The sequence below is a fragment of the Artibeus jamaicensis genome, unplaced genomic scaffold (assembly GCF_021234435.1).
Source record: "Artibeus jamaicensis isolate MK-2021 breed Jamaican fruit bat unplaced genomic scaffold, CSHL_Jam_final contig_1998, whole genome shotgun sequence".
Classification (NCBI taxonomy): Eukaryota; Metazoa; Chordata; class Mammalia; order Chiroptera; family Phyllostomidae; genus Artibeus; species Artibeus jamaicensis.
Genome location: NW_026521407.1, coordinates 4,946,756 through 4,966,698, shown reverse-complemented (window position 1 = coordinate 4,966,698; position 19,943 = coordinate 4,946,756). Strand labels below are relative to the sequence as shown.

Below are 19,943 nucleotides of genomic sequence, written 5' to 3'. Positions count from 1 at the left end.
GCCACATGACAAGCTACTTTATGGTGGGAAATTGGGGAAATCTTCCTTAACCATAGCAGAACTACTTTGGTGTACCATTTAGAACATTTTTTTTCTTTCTTGACTTTAAAACACTCAGAGATGTTCATCTGCAGGTTTCTTGGTGAACTATTACCACCCCAGCCAAAGAGCACTTTTCTCCTTCCTTCATGTAGAGCAGGCCCGGGAGGAAAATGTAGATGTTTGTTTCTCGGTTTTATTTTTTTCTTATCGACCCTTCAGTTCATGGGCTTTTATCCTCAGATCCATCATTGTTCAGGTCACACTGCTGACCTGGTGAATCTCGGACACCTGCTTTCTGCCAGTATGTGTTAATTTCATCAGCAGGTGTTTTCCAATATTATGGTCCATGAACAACCTGCTTTGGAAGCACCTGGGCCGCTTGTCGATAATATAAATCTCTGGATCCCACAACACATTTATTTAATAAGAATCTCTGGTCCCTAATAGGCTCTTTTGAGAAGTTCCCCATTTATTGTATAGTCTTCAAGATCAAGAGTCAAGGTGAGTAAGATCACATGGTGTTTTAAATGGTAGAGGTTCCAGAACCAGACTTCCTGGCTTTGAATCTTGGCCCAACTACTTACTATCTGTGAAACTTACCTCCTTTTGCCTCAGTTGACTTACCTGTTAAATGGGGATACTAGTTGTATTCACGTGATAGGATGTTGTGAGGATTAAGTGAATTAATACATATATAATCCTAGAACAGGGCCTAGAATGGAGTTAGTACTTAACAAAGGTTAATTATTCAACTACCACATTGGGCCAACTCCCCACTGATAGCATCCTACAAAGACTGTTGACTCTTTAACCACTTTTTTCTTTTTCCCTTTCATTTCAAACCTTAATCTACTTACTTCCCTACTGAACCAATATTAACTGAGTGTCTCCTTTGCTCATAGCTTCTTGCCATGCCCAAAATTAATGCTTCATCACTACCCTAAGGCTCCATTTGTGAATGTTTGTAGCGATCAGTAATCTATCACTTCTGTTTGCTTTTGGACTTGGATTTGCTCTCTACTTTCTAGAAGGTCAAAGAGAAATTTAAAGAGTTGCTTCCTTCTGAGAGAAGAGAGTCTGCCTTCTCACCTTTGGCGACCCAGACTTTTGTACAAGGGTTTGTTGTTATTGTTGTTGTACTGCCACATTGTTGATGCAGTCCCGTGCAGCTAAATCAAGGAGTCGTGGCAATGCATGTTTTGAGTCTACGGCCATACCACCCTGAATGCGCCCGATCTCGTCTGATCTCGGAAGCTAAGCAGGGTTGGGCCTGGTTAGTACTTGGATGGGAGACAATGCATGTTTTGAGAACATGCTTTATTATAAGCCTCAAGTGTTTCAAAGGTGAGGGCTTTGCTGATTTTTCTGATTTCCCCGTGCACAGACAAAGACAGAAAGGCAAGCGAGGACAGCCTTATGCTGCACTGGGGGCTGAGGCTCAAGCCACTTCCAGAGGAAGCTTTAAAGGATGTGTTCAGTGCTGATTGAATTTCTGAGCAGTCTTTGTCGACTCTCCTAGGTGTCTGGGCATTTAAAGCTCAAATGATCTTTTAATCTCTTGTCACCACGAACTGGTGTTTCCTCCGGGCACGTTGAGTTCTCCTTAGCTAAGACCAGGGAGCCGCCAACTATAACGAGGATACTTCACATTCTCGCTTTTTCAAATAGAAGATGTCAAACTTGAATGTCCCAAGCCATTGATTTGAGAGTCTTCTAAGCTGGATCAGTCTCTAACAAAAAAGCTTCACTTAGATCAGCATGAACTTCTTTTGCTGCATCGCCATGGATCTCCTGGGGAGGCTGCAAGTTGGAGCATAATGTGTTAATAACCTTGCTTTTTCCTTAGGGAACAACAATAAATAAATAAAAAGTCAAACATCCATGCTATCTGTCTGAGCAAGCATCACAGCAAAGATCTGTTTCGTGTAGTTAGTACAATACATGAACTTGAGTTGGTCTATCAGGAGAGCAAAATGGTACTGAAATGCAGAGACCCAGCTGACCAAGAGTATACTGGTCATTTGCAAGCATATTGCAAAGTAAACTGGAATAATTAAGAGTGTGGACAGTTTACAAAGCACTTTTATATTCACTTATCATTGAATCTTTATGCAGGGCTATGGGGAAATGAGACATGCCTTTAAAAATAAAAACGTAAGTACCAGCATGGCTAGCTTTATTTTATGGTGTAAAGCCATATTGAACAATGTCACCGTCTCCTGTGCTGGTACCATTTTACTTCTTTTTCCAGTCTGATCATTTGATGCAGCCTTCAGTCTACTTTTCATGATTAGCGCAAGGATGGATCAAATGTCTGAACCCAGGGCTATGCTTTTGAAAGCTCAGAGCGTACGTACCATGTTCATGGACATAGAAATGAATAAAATGTTTCTCTGTCTCCTTACTATTGAGTCCACTGCACATCTTTGCAATCAGCCACTTTCTTCCTTTGCATCTTACATTATTCTTTTTTCCTTATTCCATTTGGTAACCTGCCTTTGGATTTTTGCTTTGGTAAGAATGCTATCAAATACCCACTATCTCTGGTGTTCATGCTTCACAACCTGGATAAATAAAACCATGTCTCTGGCATTAGGCCTCATCTCCCACTTCATTTGGCGAGAGTCATCAGACATTAAATAGACATCCTGAGTACATGCCTGATAGATGCTCAGTAGATTGATGGTCTTCCCTTCTCCTCACCCTTTACCTCTTCCTCCATCAATATATTTCAGGTTTTGTATACACTTTATCCATTTTTTTCCAAAAAAACATTGCCTATGAGTTTACTACATACCAGGCACTGTACCGAACAATGATGATATAGACACAGAAATCTATTTTCAGGAAACATCTGCTGTGGCTGGGGAGACAGTAATGTACAGAATAACAACAACATGAGGGTATTAGAATAGAAGAGTGTCCAAGGCGCACAGCAGTGGGGTGTGTGACTCCATCAGAAAGAGTGGAGAGTAGAGGGAGTAGTAGATGAGGAAAGCTACTGAGAGGGGTCTCTTGACCTGCATATTGAAAATGAGAATACTCTTTCTGCATAGGCAGTCAGAAAGGGCATTGGAGGCAGTGGGACCACGTGGGCAAGGCATGCTAGTGGAATTGGGAGGAGCTTCCTGGGGCTGGGCGTATGTGTGGTCATATGGTTGGTAAGGAGGGTCAAAGTATCACTAAATCCATTTTATTGCCAGTGTCTTTTCAAATACAAATACTTTTCTTTAAAAGCTCCTTTGGAAGATTGAATCTTGGTCAGTCATCTTTCATAGGCCTAGGCCCTATAATTGGGTGCTGGGATATGTTCAAGTTCCTGATCCTGATAACCCTACTTAGGAAAAAATGCTGATGCCTTTACAAAGCACTGAATAAGGTAGCCATGCAAAATTCAGCATGAAGCGGTCTGGCGTCTAACCAGCTCCTCCAGAAGTAGTAGAGGATGACTTAATGCAGGGATTGGAATTTAAGTCAGGAATTGTAGGATGTGTAGGATTTGACCATAGGATGGGCAAGAGAGAAACAAGGAAGTAGACGTGGAATCTAAAAATTCAAACTCATAGAACCAGATTGCAGAATGGTGGCAGCCATGGCACGGGGAATGGAATAATGGAGATGCGTCCATCAAAGGGGAACACTTTCCAGTTATCAGATGAGTAAGTTCTGAAGATCTAAGGTACAGCCCGGTGATTATAGTTAACAACACTGTATTATATGCTGGAAACTTGCTAAGACAGTCAATTTTAAGTGTTTGTACCACAAAATAAAAGAGTAATTATGTGAACCTATTAATTAATGATAATTAATGGTTATAGTAGTCATTTTTACATTGTATATGTATATTAAATCATCACATGGTTTAACTTTAAAAAATCATGTCATACAACCTAAGTATATACAATTTTTACTTGTCAAGTATACCTTAGTGAAGCTTAATGGGGGAAGAAGCACAGAAGTAGGAAGGAAAACACTGTGTTGTTGAGGGTGTGGGAAGGGAACAAAGTGTACCTCCACTCATCCCATAAATTGTGCTGAAAGACTGTATTGATAGGCCATATTGAAGCACTGGGGAGAAAGTGGAATGCAAAGCAGACACATGGTCCTGCTGTTTTTCATCCATCCATCCGTTTATCCACTTACCTACTGGGCAAATAGTTGTTAACTATCTACTCTGTGCCAAGCATTAAAATGGGAACTGGGGATATAATGGTGGCATCAGATCAGAACTCTAGGGCTCCAAGGAAACACAGGTCTAAAGTATCCTGATCCTGACCATCACTGTGCACTCAGTTCTGTTGCGGACCACGGATCTAACCCAGCTCCCAGTCCTGACCTTTCCTTGTCTGCATGCTCACACGTCATTTGTGACGTGGGACTGACCCTGGGGCTGGCGACTTTATCTAAGGAACTGATGCAAAAATTATTGTGTGGGGGAGTAGGGTTAGGTTAGTGGTAACTATGTTGGACAGTAGTATTTCTAGGCAAAGAACTCACCCAGATTTGATTGTTGATTAGGTTTTTGAGGATGATAGAGATGTACAGTTAGTGAGATGCCTATATGTTTCCTCACCTGCTACTATGAAGTATGTTAATGCAAAACTCAAATAGGAAAGTTAAGGAAAATTGAATGCCTTGGCAAAATCGCTATATTATAAAAGCTAAATCTAGCATCTCAATGGAAAATATACTGCAGATTTATTGGACAATCCATCCTAGCACAAAAGTGAGAAAAGACCAACAGATTACATGTGCTTTTGTTCTCTGTTTAATGATTGATTCTCTTGTGTCTGGGCCCCAAGACTCCATGATCACGTGAAGAATATTATTCCTAAGGTGTCATGTCAGATAACTGAGCCCTGTTATTTTTGCAAATGATGAAGAAAATGCCCTAAATACCTGTCAAACTCAAGGCAGGTTGGAACAGCTGGAGGTTTCTGTAGAATTTGACAAATGTACACACAGTGAGAAGGTGCAAAAGGCTGAGATACCTGCTCTGGGGTGGGCTATGAGGGTAGGCCACCTGCCTCATAGCTTTCATTGTTTGCCCACTTTTGACCTTCGTCCAAGGGGATAATTTGAGGCACACAGAGGTAGTGAGAATTAGGGTGAAGAGAGACTCAAACTGTGCTGAGACATAGTCAAATAGATAAAGGACAGTTCATTTCAAGATATCCAGGTGTGTTGCAGGACTTTAAAATGTTTCACCAGATCTTTGAATTTGTAGGCAACTATTGCCTGACCCTGTGTGGTGAATTTTTCAAAATTTTCTGGGGCTGAAACAGATCACTTACTTTCAGTGTCTGTACTCTTCTTCCCTAGGGTTTGATTCTCATGCCCTGGCCGATTTCAGCATGACTGACGTGGGCTTTTCTTTTTAAACCAAGAGGATGCAGCTTTTGTATAAACTTCAAGCAGGTCCTGCGGTTATCCAGAGGCATCAGCCAGGTCATTTTTTTTTTCAAAATTGAGTAGGTGGGAAAAAATTAATGGGCTGGTTTATTGGCATGCATTGAGATATTCCTCCCTTTGTGGTTTCAATTACCAGCTTCAATAAACTAATTTCAGATTTCATCTGAAACACCAGTAATTACATGGGGCAAGAAAAATGTCCACCCTAATACAACCAGATAATGTTTAACACCATCGTTAGGCTAAATCTTAAACCTGAGACACACACACAGGGCTTCAGGTCTACACAAACCAGACTGTGTTTTATGACTTCCTGTGTTCACAAAAATGAGTCCACCTGATTCACTGACAGATGAATTCAGAGAAAGCAAAATATTGAGGAGAAAGTAATGTTGGCAGCTGAGTTCAGCTGAGTCCTGCACTAAATGTGAGGAATATATTAGGAGGAGGAGGATCAGAATCAGACCTGGGTTCAAGTCAGCAGTGCAGCTTTGTACCATTTAACTATTCTCACTTAAGTAAGTCAGTGCTCTGAGTCAATGCCACCTCCATAACACTGAAAAAATAATACCCATCCTGAAGACTACAGTTATGAATAAATTTCCAGTCTGCCTCCAGTGGCATAATCTATGGCTCAGTCAGTAAATGGAAACGGTTGTAATGGTTGTTGCTGCTTTTGTCTTTTTAGTATTTACCGTCACTTAGATGGACACAAGTACCCAGGTCAGTGTATCTTCCTGTGATCTTGATTTTATAGACGAGACTAAAGCACAAGAGAACATGTGTTATGTTCAAGTCACTGCACCAGGATAGAAAGGAAGTACTTACTATACAGGAGTTAAGATCAAGGATGTGAGCCAGACAGCCTGAGTCTTGAATTCTGATTTTATAACTTACCAGTTGTTTCTTTTGTTTGCTTGTCTGTTTGTTTAAATCTTGAGCAAGTTATTTAACATCTCTATGCCTCAAATCCCTCTAAGATCCTATAAGACTCAAAATAATAACAAGGTCTACCTCCCAGATGATTAAATAAGGTAATCAATGGAAATTACCTAGGATGGTGATCAACACATGGTAAGTAGTCAATAAAAGTGAAGAGAACCAAGACCTGGTTCCACTGGCCCTAAATGCCATGCTATTTCCATCACACTGCTCTGTCTTCCAGGGGTAAACTTTGGAGCTTCTCTGCGTGTATGTTTTACACTTTTAGTGCATTTTGAGGAATGTGGCATGCACTGTCCAGTATGATTTAAGTCCATAACTACCTAAAGATGTAAAGATAGGCCAGATAACCTCTCATGACCTGGTGTCCCAAAGAATACATTTGTGTTAAATTCCTACAGTCACTGATCCTAGGAGATTTCCCTGGAACCCAGACATTTATGGTCCCACTGAAAGAGAGCAGGCTTTTTTAATCATTTTGTAAATTATCCTGTGTTACTATATTCAAAACAATAGGACACTGACAAAAATACACAAATAGGTGGAACATTCTAGAGAGACTGGAGGCAAGTCTAATAAATACAGAAACTTCATATGTGATAACATAACATTCAGTTTGGTGGGGAAAGATTTGGTTTATGTAATAAAGATGCTGGCATTATTTACTTTTCATTTGGGAAAATCTTAGACCCCTTTGTCATACCATATACAAACTCTGTCACACTGAGGCAGAATAGAAAGAAGTTAGGGAAAACTCCAATGAGTGGAATGAAGAAGTAGGAAGAACATCTCAGGCCAGTCACCTGCTGGGTCTTATCATCAGAGCCTCCACCTCTACACATGAACAAAGGGAAAATAGTTCATAGAAGGAGATTCCTTCATGGTCACAGAAGTCAAGAAGAAGGACTGGTTAAAAGCAGCTCAGTCCAGGACGGAGGAAAAATTGACCAGAGAACAATCCCAAGGCTCGTGATACCATCATTGTAATGGCAACTGACTCTACAAGTAGGAAAAGGGCCAAGGGAGACAAACACCATGACACTTCCAGAAGAGATCATATTAGGAGCAAGACTCTCCACTCCCAACCAGAAGGAAGAGTCAGAATTTGGCGCCACAAAGCTCAGAAACAACCTTCCATTGGAAGCACATAGAATGCCGAGAACTGACTGACCCAGTGTATACCTCACTCGGGTGTTTGCCTGCATCCACTCAGACGTGTACTTTTGCCTCTTTCACAGCAAGGCATTCTGTCCTCTTCCTCTACCTGAATAAAACTTACTCTCATTTTCACTCTGACTCATTCTAGAATTCCTTCCTGCACCAGGCAAGAGCCCAGAGGTCCTGAACTGTGCCGGCGCAGGGCCAGCCCCTGGCACAGAACCAGTTTATGACAGTACCATATCTAGGTCTCTGATAGATTTTTAAAATCAAATTTTAAAAGATATAACAATAAAACTTTCTTTAAATGTTGAAGAAAATGTTTACACAGTCTGTAGTTAGAGATGCAATCTTAAACAATACAGGAAACCCAGAAACTTTATAAAGAAAAAAATCAATAAATACAATCATATAATACTTAAAAATTCCTCCATAGCAAAATACCATAAATGAGGTTAAAAGCTAGATGTTAAGCTAGGAGAAATGTTTATAGCCCATAACAAAGGGTTAATATTGCTACCATTCAAATGACAGCTAAAATGTAAATGGAAAACGCTAATAACCCAGAGAAAAAAATACATGAGGAATACTATCAGAAGAGAAATGCAAATAGCTAATGAGCATGCAAGAAGTATCGACCCCAGCAGGAGTTTAGAAATGCAAATTAAATTAATGAAATCCCATTTTTTCCTGTTAGGTTACCACAAATAAATAATATTCACTGCTATGAAGATTAAGGGCAAATGGGCATATCACACAGTAGCTGATAGGAGCTTAAATACTTCCAGTATCTTCCAAAATAATCTGGCAGAATCTGGTAAAATACAGCATGTGTATACCTGGACTCAACAATATTATCTTTAGGAATATTAGGAATCTTTCTGCCTGAAATGAATGCATCAGTATGAAAAAAAATACATGGTTGAAGCTATTTATTCCAGCATTCATTTTCACGCTAAAGTAACATGGAAATAACCTTAATGTCTTTCCTTTAGTGAATGGTTGAGAACAGTAAGGTGCCTCAGATTGTGGTATCTCTGTAGCCTTCCACATGAATGAGTAGCTCCATGGAGGACTGACATAGAGGACATTCCCGGCTTATTGTTACTTAAAACAAGTCCTTTTATAAGCAGAATCTTTCTTAATATATGTGCATGTATTTGGGTGCATTTGTATGAGCAGAGTGTGAGATGTTGTTGAACAATGTTTTTCACACCTTAAAGGTGTCCCTGGAAGGAAGGAGAGAGAGACGACTACCTCCTGCTTTATGCGCTTGTGTATTTGTTTGACACATCACCGCAATTGCATTACTTTGTCTGTCTGTTTTAAAGAAAGAAACTGATCTCAAATTCTAATGCTTTACTTACTGGCCCAACAACCTTGGAAAGTCCCATGACCTTGTTTTAAGTCTTCTTCTTCTCATCTATACAATAAGGTAATATTATCTCACAGGATTGTGGGGAAATTAAGCAACATAATATGTATCAGATCCCTTGCACAGAGCTTATTAAATGGTGGGTGATCAGCAAATGAACACTTCCCCTTCCTTTCTCCTCACCCTCAGCTGATATGTTTGCAGAGATACAAGCCAGTCACCACATTGGCACCGAGTAAAACAGGAGGATGAAGTTGCCGTACAAACATAATCCAGCAACTTCCAAAAACTACAGTAAAATAATTTTCTTCGGGGCCAAGAAATAATTACACATGCCTTATTAAATGTATGAAATTACATGGACACACCATCCCAGCATCCCCTCACCTGACTCCCTCTGAACATTCATTGAATACTTAATGCAGAAGAAACATCAGGCTCGAGCCTTTGTAAGCATGTTGTCACTTAACCTTCCAACAACTCTGTGAAGTAAGGATCATCCCCATTTTTCAGGTGGAGAAAATGAGACTATAGATGTTTAGCCAACATGCTTGAGGTGAAAATACAGTGTCTCATGGTCTCCCTCCTACACAATAATCACTCTCCAAGTTGGAGATGTCAGAAGATCCAGTGGCTTAAATTCTCCATGCAAAACATTGTTCAAAACTCAGTGATGATTGGCCTCAGTTGCTAGGAATTGCATGTCTCTTCCCATGAGGAAGAACTCTTGTCTTTTAACTGGTTATAAGACTTAATGTGGCTTGCAGCCTGTGGTCATGCTTTCAGGCTGAACTCATGTCTTCTCAGATTGGAAGCCTGGCCCTAGCACTTGAAAGGATCAGGGTCAGTTTACTCCCGTCTCAGTCTATAACCTTTGAGATACACACCCCTTAATTATCACACTTAACCATGCTTTGTTATAACTATTTGTTAGCTTGCCCATCTTCCCAATAGACAGGGTATCCTTAAGAGTGGAGCCATTTTTATATGGTTTATTTGAGATGTTCTTTTAATGGTTTTAGATAAGTGTATAAATTAATGATCATGTGTTAAATAATATATTGGCGATCCCTTAAATGTCCCAAGTCAGAGAATGGGGAGTCCTAGTTAGCGATGGAAGAAGAATCCAGCAGCAAAGGAGTTATTCCGAGCCAATTCCCCCTGTGAAATAAATCTGAAATCATCAAGGGGCCAAAGGCCTGCAGCAGTGGGTATTTTAAACATGCTCATTAATAATGACTCAAAATGGGAATTTATTGCAGTTCAGAAAAAGGAAAGAGACAGTAAATCAGGATTGGTGAGGAAAAGAGCAAGAGAAAGATACAAGTTCTTATTTAAAATGTATCCACGTGCTTTATAACCCTAAACTAGAGATTGCTATATTGAAGTGGAAGGCTTTATTTGTAGGATTGAATTCACTGAAGATATGTTTTATGCCAGCATTCATTTTCCCAACTTTCATTTGCTTTCCTTTGGCCAAAAGCTGGGGACTTGGTTTATTGCTTGAAAGCAAGAAAAGATTGCCTTAGCTGTCTCTTGGTGAAAATACTCCTTGCTCCGAATGATGACTTACAAAGCACTAGTTGGATCCTAGGAAAATGCCATTTTATTGGCATATATGTTGAAGAAAATAGTTTTTAAAACATTCAATTAGTTCTGCCTTTGAGATAGAATTTAGACAAACCCAAAGCAATCGGATTAAATTCAGGTAAAACTCCAGTGTTGCTTGGGAATCAATTCTTTTCCCACTCAAACTACCCCAAGGATAATCAAGCTCACTCTTGGCCGTATTCCATCGACACAGATGCATGCTTTTAATTCATAAGTCAGACCATGGTACTTCCTTGCCTAAAACTTTCAGTCCTTTCTAATACATTATAGCAAAATGCAAACCGCTTACTGTGTAAGCCATTAAGTAAGCCTGGAGAGCTCTGAACATCAGCCCTTGGTTCACCGGGCCACCTTCATCTCATCTCACTTTTCTTCTCATCTGGCTCATCCAGTTCAAGTTAACTGGCTTCTTCTTGGTTCCTCAGGACACATCAAGCTCTTCTCTGCTGAGAACCACTCCTCAATTCTGTCTTGGACATCTTTCCCCCTGCCACTAGAGGAAAGACTCCTCTCCGTTTTTCCAGGGCATGCCAGTGGTCACTTCCAGAGAATTCATCCTCGACCATCCTAGCTGGGCTATCTTTCCCACCGATGCGTTATTCTGTAATTGGTTACCGTCTTAATTGTCTCTACTGTGTGCTTACCAAAAATCCTAATTGCATAGATACACGTATAAACATGGAGATAAACAGTATCTCCCATAGTTTCCACTAGACTGCAAGATCCATGAGAGCAGGAACCATGGGTGTTTCGTTCCTCGCTGAGTATCCAGAACTGATAGCAGTATCTGGCCTGTAGTCAGTCCTTGGTAAATATTTGCTAATTGTCAGTGTCGAGCCTAATGCCTGGCGCATTGCAAGCTGTCAGTAAACACTGTTATTGAGGTTGTCTTGTTATCATAGAATTTAGCAAATTCACATAAGCTGCCTAAATGAATCCCAAGGGATGACCTCCCTCTCCACAGCAGCATGGTCTTTGCAAATTCTACTGAAATGACAAATGACAATGGAGGGGCCATGAATGAGGAAGATGCCTGAAAGCTTACACTGACTCTGGAGCATCTTCTGAAGGATAAAAATGTCACAGAAGCAAATTTTCACCCTCCAGATGACCTCGATTTCCCTGGTTCCTTGCTCTCCTGACCTATTTCTTGTCTTGGTGAGAACTTTGTTTTTGTCTGGGGGTTATCATGATGTGTTAATGTACGAAATTTGAGCATCTTTGTTTGGTTTTGAACAAGCAGCTGATAGGTTTTCCAAGGCTTCTTTTGAGCAGCTGAAATCACCGTCACTGAGCCTCTTACATAGTTTGCTGGAGCCAGAGCCAAGAGGCTGTGTGGGATTTACGGTCTATGGTAGTGATGACGATATCGCCATGGGGAAATGTTTTGGCAAGATAACACAGAGCTGTGATTCAGCCATTAAGTTCCATTGTTTAGGCTCCGTGAAAATTAATTTGTAGAAATATCCAGGTCTATTGTATGTTCTGGTTTATATGTAAATTAGAAGATTTTGCAGAAAAAAGGGCCAGGGATGACCCTTTTCAAACATTTTCAGACACGTTGTCCATTAATCCGAGTGATTCTCACTCAATTTTACTCTATTTACACTTACATTTTTCTCATTTAAGTTGTACCAGTCAAGGTAGAAATAGACACAGCATTAGTTAATAAGTACAATCTATATTGCTTTACAAACTAACAAAAAGCTTAAAATTTTGACTTATTGGGACAGCCATGGAAACTAAGGAAAAAATAATTCAACAATAATTGTCCAAACTTGGAAATAGAAGCAGTGACATAGCATTCTGTAATGGGCGTCCCAGAGGGGCTGTGGGGTGTTTATAAACTTGAGAATCTATCATATGGAGGAGAGTTAAGTATCAGAATCTTGGGGATAACCAGGAGTTCTGCACAAACCCAGAGGGAGTACTTTTCTTTTCTTTCTTTCTTTCTTTCTTTCTTTCTTTCTTTCTTTCTTTCTTTCTTTCTTTCTTTCTTTCTTTCTTTCTTTCTTTCCTTCCTTCCTTCCTTCCTTCCTTCCTTCCTTCCTTCCTTCCTTCCTTCCTTCCTTCCTTCCTTCCTTCTTTTCTTTCTTTCTTTCTTTCTCTTTCGATTTAAAGAGAGAGAAAGTCAAGGAGAGTGGAGAGAGAGAAACATGGATTTGTTTTTCCGCTTATGCATTCATTGTTTGACTCCTACATGTGCCCTGGCTGGGGATCAAACCCTCAGCCCTGGCACATGAGGATGATGCTCCAACCAACCAAGCTACCTGGCTGGGGAGAGGGAGTGTTTCTTACTCTAAATCTTGACATGTTGGTTCCTATGTTCCATCTTGCTCTGCAAGTACATCCTGCCAGCTCACACCCATGCCCCAGTAAGCACGAGCCCTCCCCCTAAAGTACAAATTACATCTAGAACCTAAATTACACCACATCTGCAGACCCGTTGCTGGACCATTTGGCACCTGAGGTCCCTGGACTACCTTTGACACCTTCATCATTGTCCCAACACTTAGCACTGATTCTAAGAGCACCGACTTCTCTCATCTGGACTAGAATCTCGCCCAGTCCAGTTGGCCCCCAGACGGGACCCCTGGAACAGATCTTCATGAGCACTAACCCCCCTCAGGTCTCCTCAGGGACCTCCTCCCTCCAATGAGACCCAAACACATCCTCTCTGGCCTGAATTCAAGCCTTGTTTCTATCCAGCCAAACTTTGCTGACTTTTTAAAAACCTTAACTGTACTTGGGATGGTTGACATTCAAAGCAGTTTGATTGGAATCTTGGCACTTGAAATTTATTTTGACAAGAAAACGAGCACTAATGTGACTTACTCTTGATTTACCAAAAGAAAAATGGTACAAAAGTCTTACGAGGACCATAGCAACAGTGAATTCTGGAACTCCGTGGCTACGATAGTCTGCGCATGTGTGGAGCCTGCTTGGGAGGAAGGGATCGAGAGCAGTGGAGATACGGTAACTTGGGGAACCTCAAGACCCGTGTCCTTCCACTGTCCTCCCCTGTCTCTCTCTACCTAGTGACGTGACCTTCACTTGAGGACTCTACCCTCTCCCTCTCTGGCCTCAACTTCATGTATTCATTCAGATCCGATGATCTCTAAAGTGGCATCTACTTCTTATGGCAGATTTAAAAATCAGCAACCCAGTGGAAAATAAACTGAGATGACCCCTTCAGGAGGGGAACTAATGAGAAACATAGCTGAGTTGAGCAGGGGTGCGCGTTTCTCAGTTATTCCTGCGGGGGCTGAGCAGGTGCTTAAAACCAGACACTGAGGCCTGGGTAGCGAAGTGGGCATATAAAACCCGGAAACTGTTTGTCATAAAGAGTGCCATGCCCAATAAAAGCCAAAGCAGATGTTCGCATAAAGTTTTGCTGTTGTGTTGTAGTGGGGGTACTTTCGGGGTGTGAAGTTTATCAGTGAGACACAGCACTATCTTCCTATCCTCTTTGCCACATATCAGCAGTCTCGCCACCGGTGTATAGGGTTGGAATTATTTTTGTTAATGATTTTCATGGGAGTAGATGAAATGCAATGTGCACCAGCTGTAACTTCGTTTATCATGCAGCTGCCTTCCTGGGAAGGCCCCCAGACTCACTGACAGCCGGATTGTCAGAGAGCTTACTGTCTTGCAGAGTTTTTAAAGACACAGGGGGTTGGATTAGTTTCCTATTCTAGCTATTTCAAATGATGACAACTTAGTGGCTTCAAACAACACAAATTTGTTATATTACAGTTCTGGATGCAAGAAGTCTGAAATGAGTTTTCTGGGGTTAAAATCAGTGTTAGTTGGCCATGCTTCCTTCTGGAATCTCGCAGGGGTGTCCAACCTTTTGGCATCTCTGGGCCACACTGGAAGAAGAAGAGTTGCCTTGGGCCACACATGAAGTACATTGTGACATGCAATCATAAAAAAATCTCGTGAATTTTTTAAGTAAATTTGCAATTTTATGTTGGGCTGCTTTCACAGCCATCCTGGGATGGTTGGACACCCCCGCTCCAGGGGAACCATCCATAGCTTCTATGTCCAGTCCAGCTTCTAGAGTCCACCTGCGTATTCCTTGGGTCTCCTTCCTCCATCTTCACATCCAGTGTCTCCTGAACTCTCTGTCCTCTCTCTTCATCCTTAAATCTTTTCTCTGTACCTCTCACCGCCCTTTTAAAAATAAAAAAGACCCTTGTGATTATATTGGACTCACCCACATAATCCAGGATAATCTCTCATATCAAGATCTCTGACAATCGTTCTGCAGAGTACTGGAGTTCAGAGGTGGGCAACTCTGAAGGGGAGCTGCTATTCAGCCTACCACAGGGGCTACGCAGATCAAACAAGGCCCAAGGGACCAGTGACTTCTGTGCAGTCACACAGCTGGTTTGGGGCAGTGCTGTGACTACATTATCCCTGGCATCCTCACCTTTGCATGCTTTATGGGCATCACTGACAATCAGGGGCAGGAGCATGCGTAGATGGACATTTTTATTTTCATAATAAACTTGAAATGATTAAGGAATAAGTATAGAATTAAGTCAATGATTTTCATAGAGCAGCTTAGAGAAGACAGAAATTTGTATACATATTTTAAAATACGAAGTCTCCTTTATTATTATCATTTTTTCCAGGGTGTGGTACCTTCTAAGGATGTTAAGTGACTTCTAAAGATGTTAACTGACTTGCAGTGATATCATGGATTAAGCGAGGGTGGGAAGTGAGAGTGCCATGGAAACACATGTTTATATTCTTTTTATTTTTCCTCCCACTCCTTCTTCTCTTCCTGCCTCTGTGACTCTGGCCCTTGCTGCCATTTTGAAAACTAGCTATGATTGGAAAGCCAATTCAAACTCTTTAAACTAAAGGGAATAAAGCCACCAGAGGTTTATTAAACTGGATTAAACCAAATTAGGCGTTTGCCATTTTTCACAATGAAACCCAGAGTTTGGCATAAAGAACTTGTTTTTAATTTTTTCTCCCCCTTCTGCTCAATAGTTGCCTGTAACAAATAAAAAGGTCATAGAGTTTTGGATGTAGATGGGATTAGCTCAATTCTTTTCATGAATTATGGGTTTCTTATATGGTATCTTTAGCAATTGTTTGCCAGACTCCTCTCCTGCCTTAGTTTTTTCCACCTATGGCATGGCAGGAAAGATAACTGGGATAAATTAAAGGCCTTATTAAATTTGAGTTCCTGAGAGGAAGGTACATTGGAGAAGGTTGTGATCTGATTGTTAAGCTCATGTCCTGGAGGAATCACTTCACTGCTGCAGGGTGCGGTGCCTCTCGTCTAGAGTCTGGTAAACACTTGACCTAACCTCACATGTCCACCCTCCACATGGCCATTGTTCTTATGTGTATCTGCCTTCCTCGTGATTCAGCGTAACCCAGGGCTGGACACATGATGCGATTTAACTATGCTGCTGATGGATGCTGTGGATGGATGAATGAATGATGGTTACATAATTTCAAGGGCATGTGGAGAACATACAGACCCAGGGCCTCAATGGAGATGTTGAAAGGGGCTGGAAAAAGCAGAAGATGTGTCTCTGATCTTCACCAACATACCACATTTTGCCACATATAATGTATATTTTTTTACCCAAATTTTTGAGGGGAAAAATAAGGATGCACATTGTACTTTGGCATAATGATCACATAATCCCATGTATAATGCGCACAAAAATGTGGGCACACATTATACATGGAGTAATGCAGTAATATTAACAAGTTGGCTTACTCCTGCTCTGCTAACTTTCTTAAACAAGACAAAGTTGGACTGGAAATCACCACCGAAATGTATTTTCATAGATGTTTTAATGTGACACTGAAGATGAGTAAACAGTTTCTTTTTGGATGTTTGTAGTTACACTCAAGGTAATTTTTTCTGCCTACCAAATGAAGAAGTTCTTCAGCAGCTGGTACGTCAGGTTAATGACACGCTGCTGGATTAAACAAAGTCAAGTTGCCAAGCTCCTGGCTAGCATCGACTAAGGCCCATAAAAATAATTCATTCCCTCATTTTGATCTTGACAACCCCCAGAATACCAACTTATATGTATCGAATGCCGCTTTCTGCTCTATGGGACAAGGTTGAATCTCACAGTATTCCTGCCCAGTGGGAAAGCAGAGCATCAGCTCAAGTATTTGGTGTCCCTGAGACACGTTACAAGGTTGGACTATGCCACCTTCCCACTGAAGCATGAGTGTTAACTGTTCCCATCAAACAGGCCATCAGATGTACAGGTCTGAAATTAAAAATCTGATCTTAAAGATCATGAATTAGAGATATTCATCCAAATCTGTATATCTGTGACTTAATATTCAGGCCAGGAAAATACCTTTGTAATACCCAGTGATCTCCGTGGATGGGAAATATTGGGTGACTCTTTGATTTTACCACTTCTGTACCATAGTTCTTTCTGTGTTGTCTCCCCACCCCTCCACCCAGCCTGATTCTACAATTCCTTTTTGTTTCTAGTTCCTTCTTTCTGGGGATTGGTGAACTCAGCTTGGAATCTTTGCTCTGTGGGGAAACGGCAGTCGCCAGTCAACATAGAGACCAGCCACATGATCTTCGACCCCTTTCTGACGCCCCTTCGCATCAACACGGGGGGCAGGAAGGTAAGCAGACAGTTGCTTGTATTGTGAAGCTGAGGAGCCGGGTGTGGCGATGCTGCTTTTGAAAGCCGGTCCTCCCAGCCTTGATCTCTGTGATGGGTTTTCCTTCTCACCTAGGAATAAACCACCGAGCCCAGGCCTTCTGCCAATATATAGAATTGTGTCTAAATTATGCTTTCCCTCCCAACCTAGTCAAACCCTCGTGTTTCCAATTACTTTACACTCCCTGGAGGTTGCCTAAGGTTCTATCCCTTGGTCCCCCATGAAGGTCAGTACACAGAGTTGCCTTGTCTCTATATCATGCTGGGAAAAATCCTTTTTCCCCAAAACCTCTTTACTGGGGCTTCTTTTGACCTGAACAAAGTGAAAATAAAATTGTTAACAAGTAAAATCAGGTGTTTATCATCCTAGAAAGAAAAACAAACAAATATCAATTTAGAGGATTTATCAGAAAATCAATAATTCATCTTCCTTGAGGCATCTTGCTGGCTAAGAATCCTAGCTGTTGCACAGAAAGGCTGAGTTGTGTCGTGTGGTTCTCACACCAGCAGCCCTTCCCTCCCCGCTCCTCCCCTCTCCCGCCCTTGCAGTGGGCTCCTCCTTAATTTGTGGAAGGGTATAACGTTATGCCCATAAGGTTTTCTCATCGTTGGAATCTAGCATTTCTCTTACTGGTTCATTTCTATTTGACAACCTTTTACTGTTGAGTAGATTGTTGGAAGTGGGAAAAAACACATGCAGAGAAAATTGTATTTGAAGGTGATGTAGCTATTGGAAACTCAAGAGGAATGGAAAATGATTTGTGAGCAAGACATTGGGCTCACAATTATGGACAATTTCTGTTACTGCTGGTCGCTGGATCTCCAGGGCTGAGGTTCCTAGGGCTCTGCTCTCTCCTCATTTATGTAGTGTGTTCACCTTACTTACCATGGAGTTTGTAAGTAATTGGTTTTCTTCTGATATATTGGAATATATATATATTTTCTATCACATAACTATCACCAAAAAAGAAAAGAAAAGGAAACATGATGACTAATCAAAATGTTAGTTACTTTGACTCAGGTCACAAGGCAGGCTGTAACAGACCTTGCACGTGACTAAGGCTGTTGAGGGGTGTAGTGTTTGTGTGCCATTTTAAATATAACTTGGGAAGCATTTCTGTAGCAACACCCTATCTAGCTGATGTAGCTTATTGCTCTGATTCCATAGCAAACTAGCCTGGCCTAATTATTGTTTGAATAATTTTTATGGACCATGAAAATGGTCCAGGACATTACCTATGCAACACCTGTGGCCTTTACCACAAGATGAACGGCATCAATTGGCCCCTCATCAAGCCCCAGCGCCGGCTGGTAAGCAAGCGCCCAGACCACAAAATTGCAATGGCCTTGGTGGGGGTGGGGGCCACGTCTCTGTCCTCTCAGTACTTGGCTTCAACGCTCCAACCTTGGTGGGGAGTGTCCTGCTTTTGAATTCTACATACACTGCTCTCTAAAAAGGGAAATCACTTGAGTCAAGTCACAATGGATAAGTTCACGGACCAGTATTTAAGAAGTGCAAGCTTCAGTTTTAACTAAATACTCAATGATTCTTTCTTTCTTGGGGGGGGCAGCTGATGGAGGGAATAATTGTATTACAAAAACAGGGGGAAAGCCCGAAGCAGAATGAGGGTTGATAACTGACCTGCAGACATTATCAGAAAGATGGGCAGCCAGGCTGAAGCACGGAGACCCAAGAGGAGGCGGTGGGGACCTAAGGGTGGGGGAGGAGGGCAGAGTCTGGACCCCAAGGCTGTGTTAGGGGACTAAGTCCTTTTCCTAAGAGTTATGGCAGGCATTTAAAGTGTTTTTAGCTAAAACATATGTTACGCTAAGAGTGGGATGGAAAGGTGACAAGCTACCAAAAATAATGGATATTTAATTTTCTCTTTTCAATAGACCATCTTAGAGGAAAATGTGGATATGAAAGGGGAAAAAACTAATTTTAAGACAGCTTTTCTCTAAAATTTACTGGGAAAGTAGGAACTGAGAAATAGCCTGGTGGTAAAAATCATTCTTATATTTTGTTTTGTTTTTGTGTTGTCGACAAGTGTTTTGTTCTTTTTCAATTTTTGATTCTGTAAAGTGTACCTGATCCAAGTTAATTTTCAAATGCAACAGAGTTTGGAACTTTGGAAACATTTACTTTAAACGAAGTAAATATTTATATCTGGCATGATTTGTGTTGTCAGCTGTCTGAAGAACTGAGAACTGTGTGATGGGTCCCTTTGCATTTGTGAAAGGTGGGAAAAGAAATCATAGAAGGTCGTAGGAGGAAATAACTGGTAATGAAATGCCTAAACTTGATGGACAATATGAAAACATGTTGGCGAGCTGTTTAAAAGGTGATTTTTAATGAGTTGGAGACTTATTTGGGAAGTGAAGATTCAGATCACTGCTCTGAATTTAGTTTTTTGCCTTGAAGAAAATGTGTATCCAACTCAAAAGGCTTAAAAAAAAAAAAAAAAAAAAAAAAACCCTGCAAGACTGGAAGGCTTTCTAGGATTTGGGCAAGGCAGCACATTTTGAAGTCTGGGATCAGCTTGGTATCAGCGTGTTAAATACATCCGTCATTCTGTGATTTATGTCACATTTTTATGCATGAATGTTATTCGTTCCCATGTTTAAATGTTTCTTATTTACAAACCCATGAAGCAGCTCTGCTACAGTCCCTGACTTGTATTACTGAGTTTGTTTTCATGTGTTTGACCTGGCATTGGCTGGAAGGATGAATT

General features: G+C 41.1%; 1 protein-coding gene across 2 annotated transcripts in view; it reads left to right on the top strand.

The window, feature by feature from the left end:
• Nucleotides 1–19,943, top strand: part of CA10 (carbonic anhydrase 10) — a 449,583-nt gene that overhangs the window by 155,230 nt on the left and 274,410 nt on the right. For both annotated transcript variants that reach the window (XM_053673299.1, XM_037129593.2), the window contains exon 3: nucleotides 17,031–17,173. In XM_053673299.1, the coding sequence (XP_053529274.1) occupies nucleotides 17,031–17,173 (143 nt within the window). The remainder of the gene's footprint in view (nucleotides 1–17,030; nucleotides 17,174–19,943) is intronic.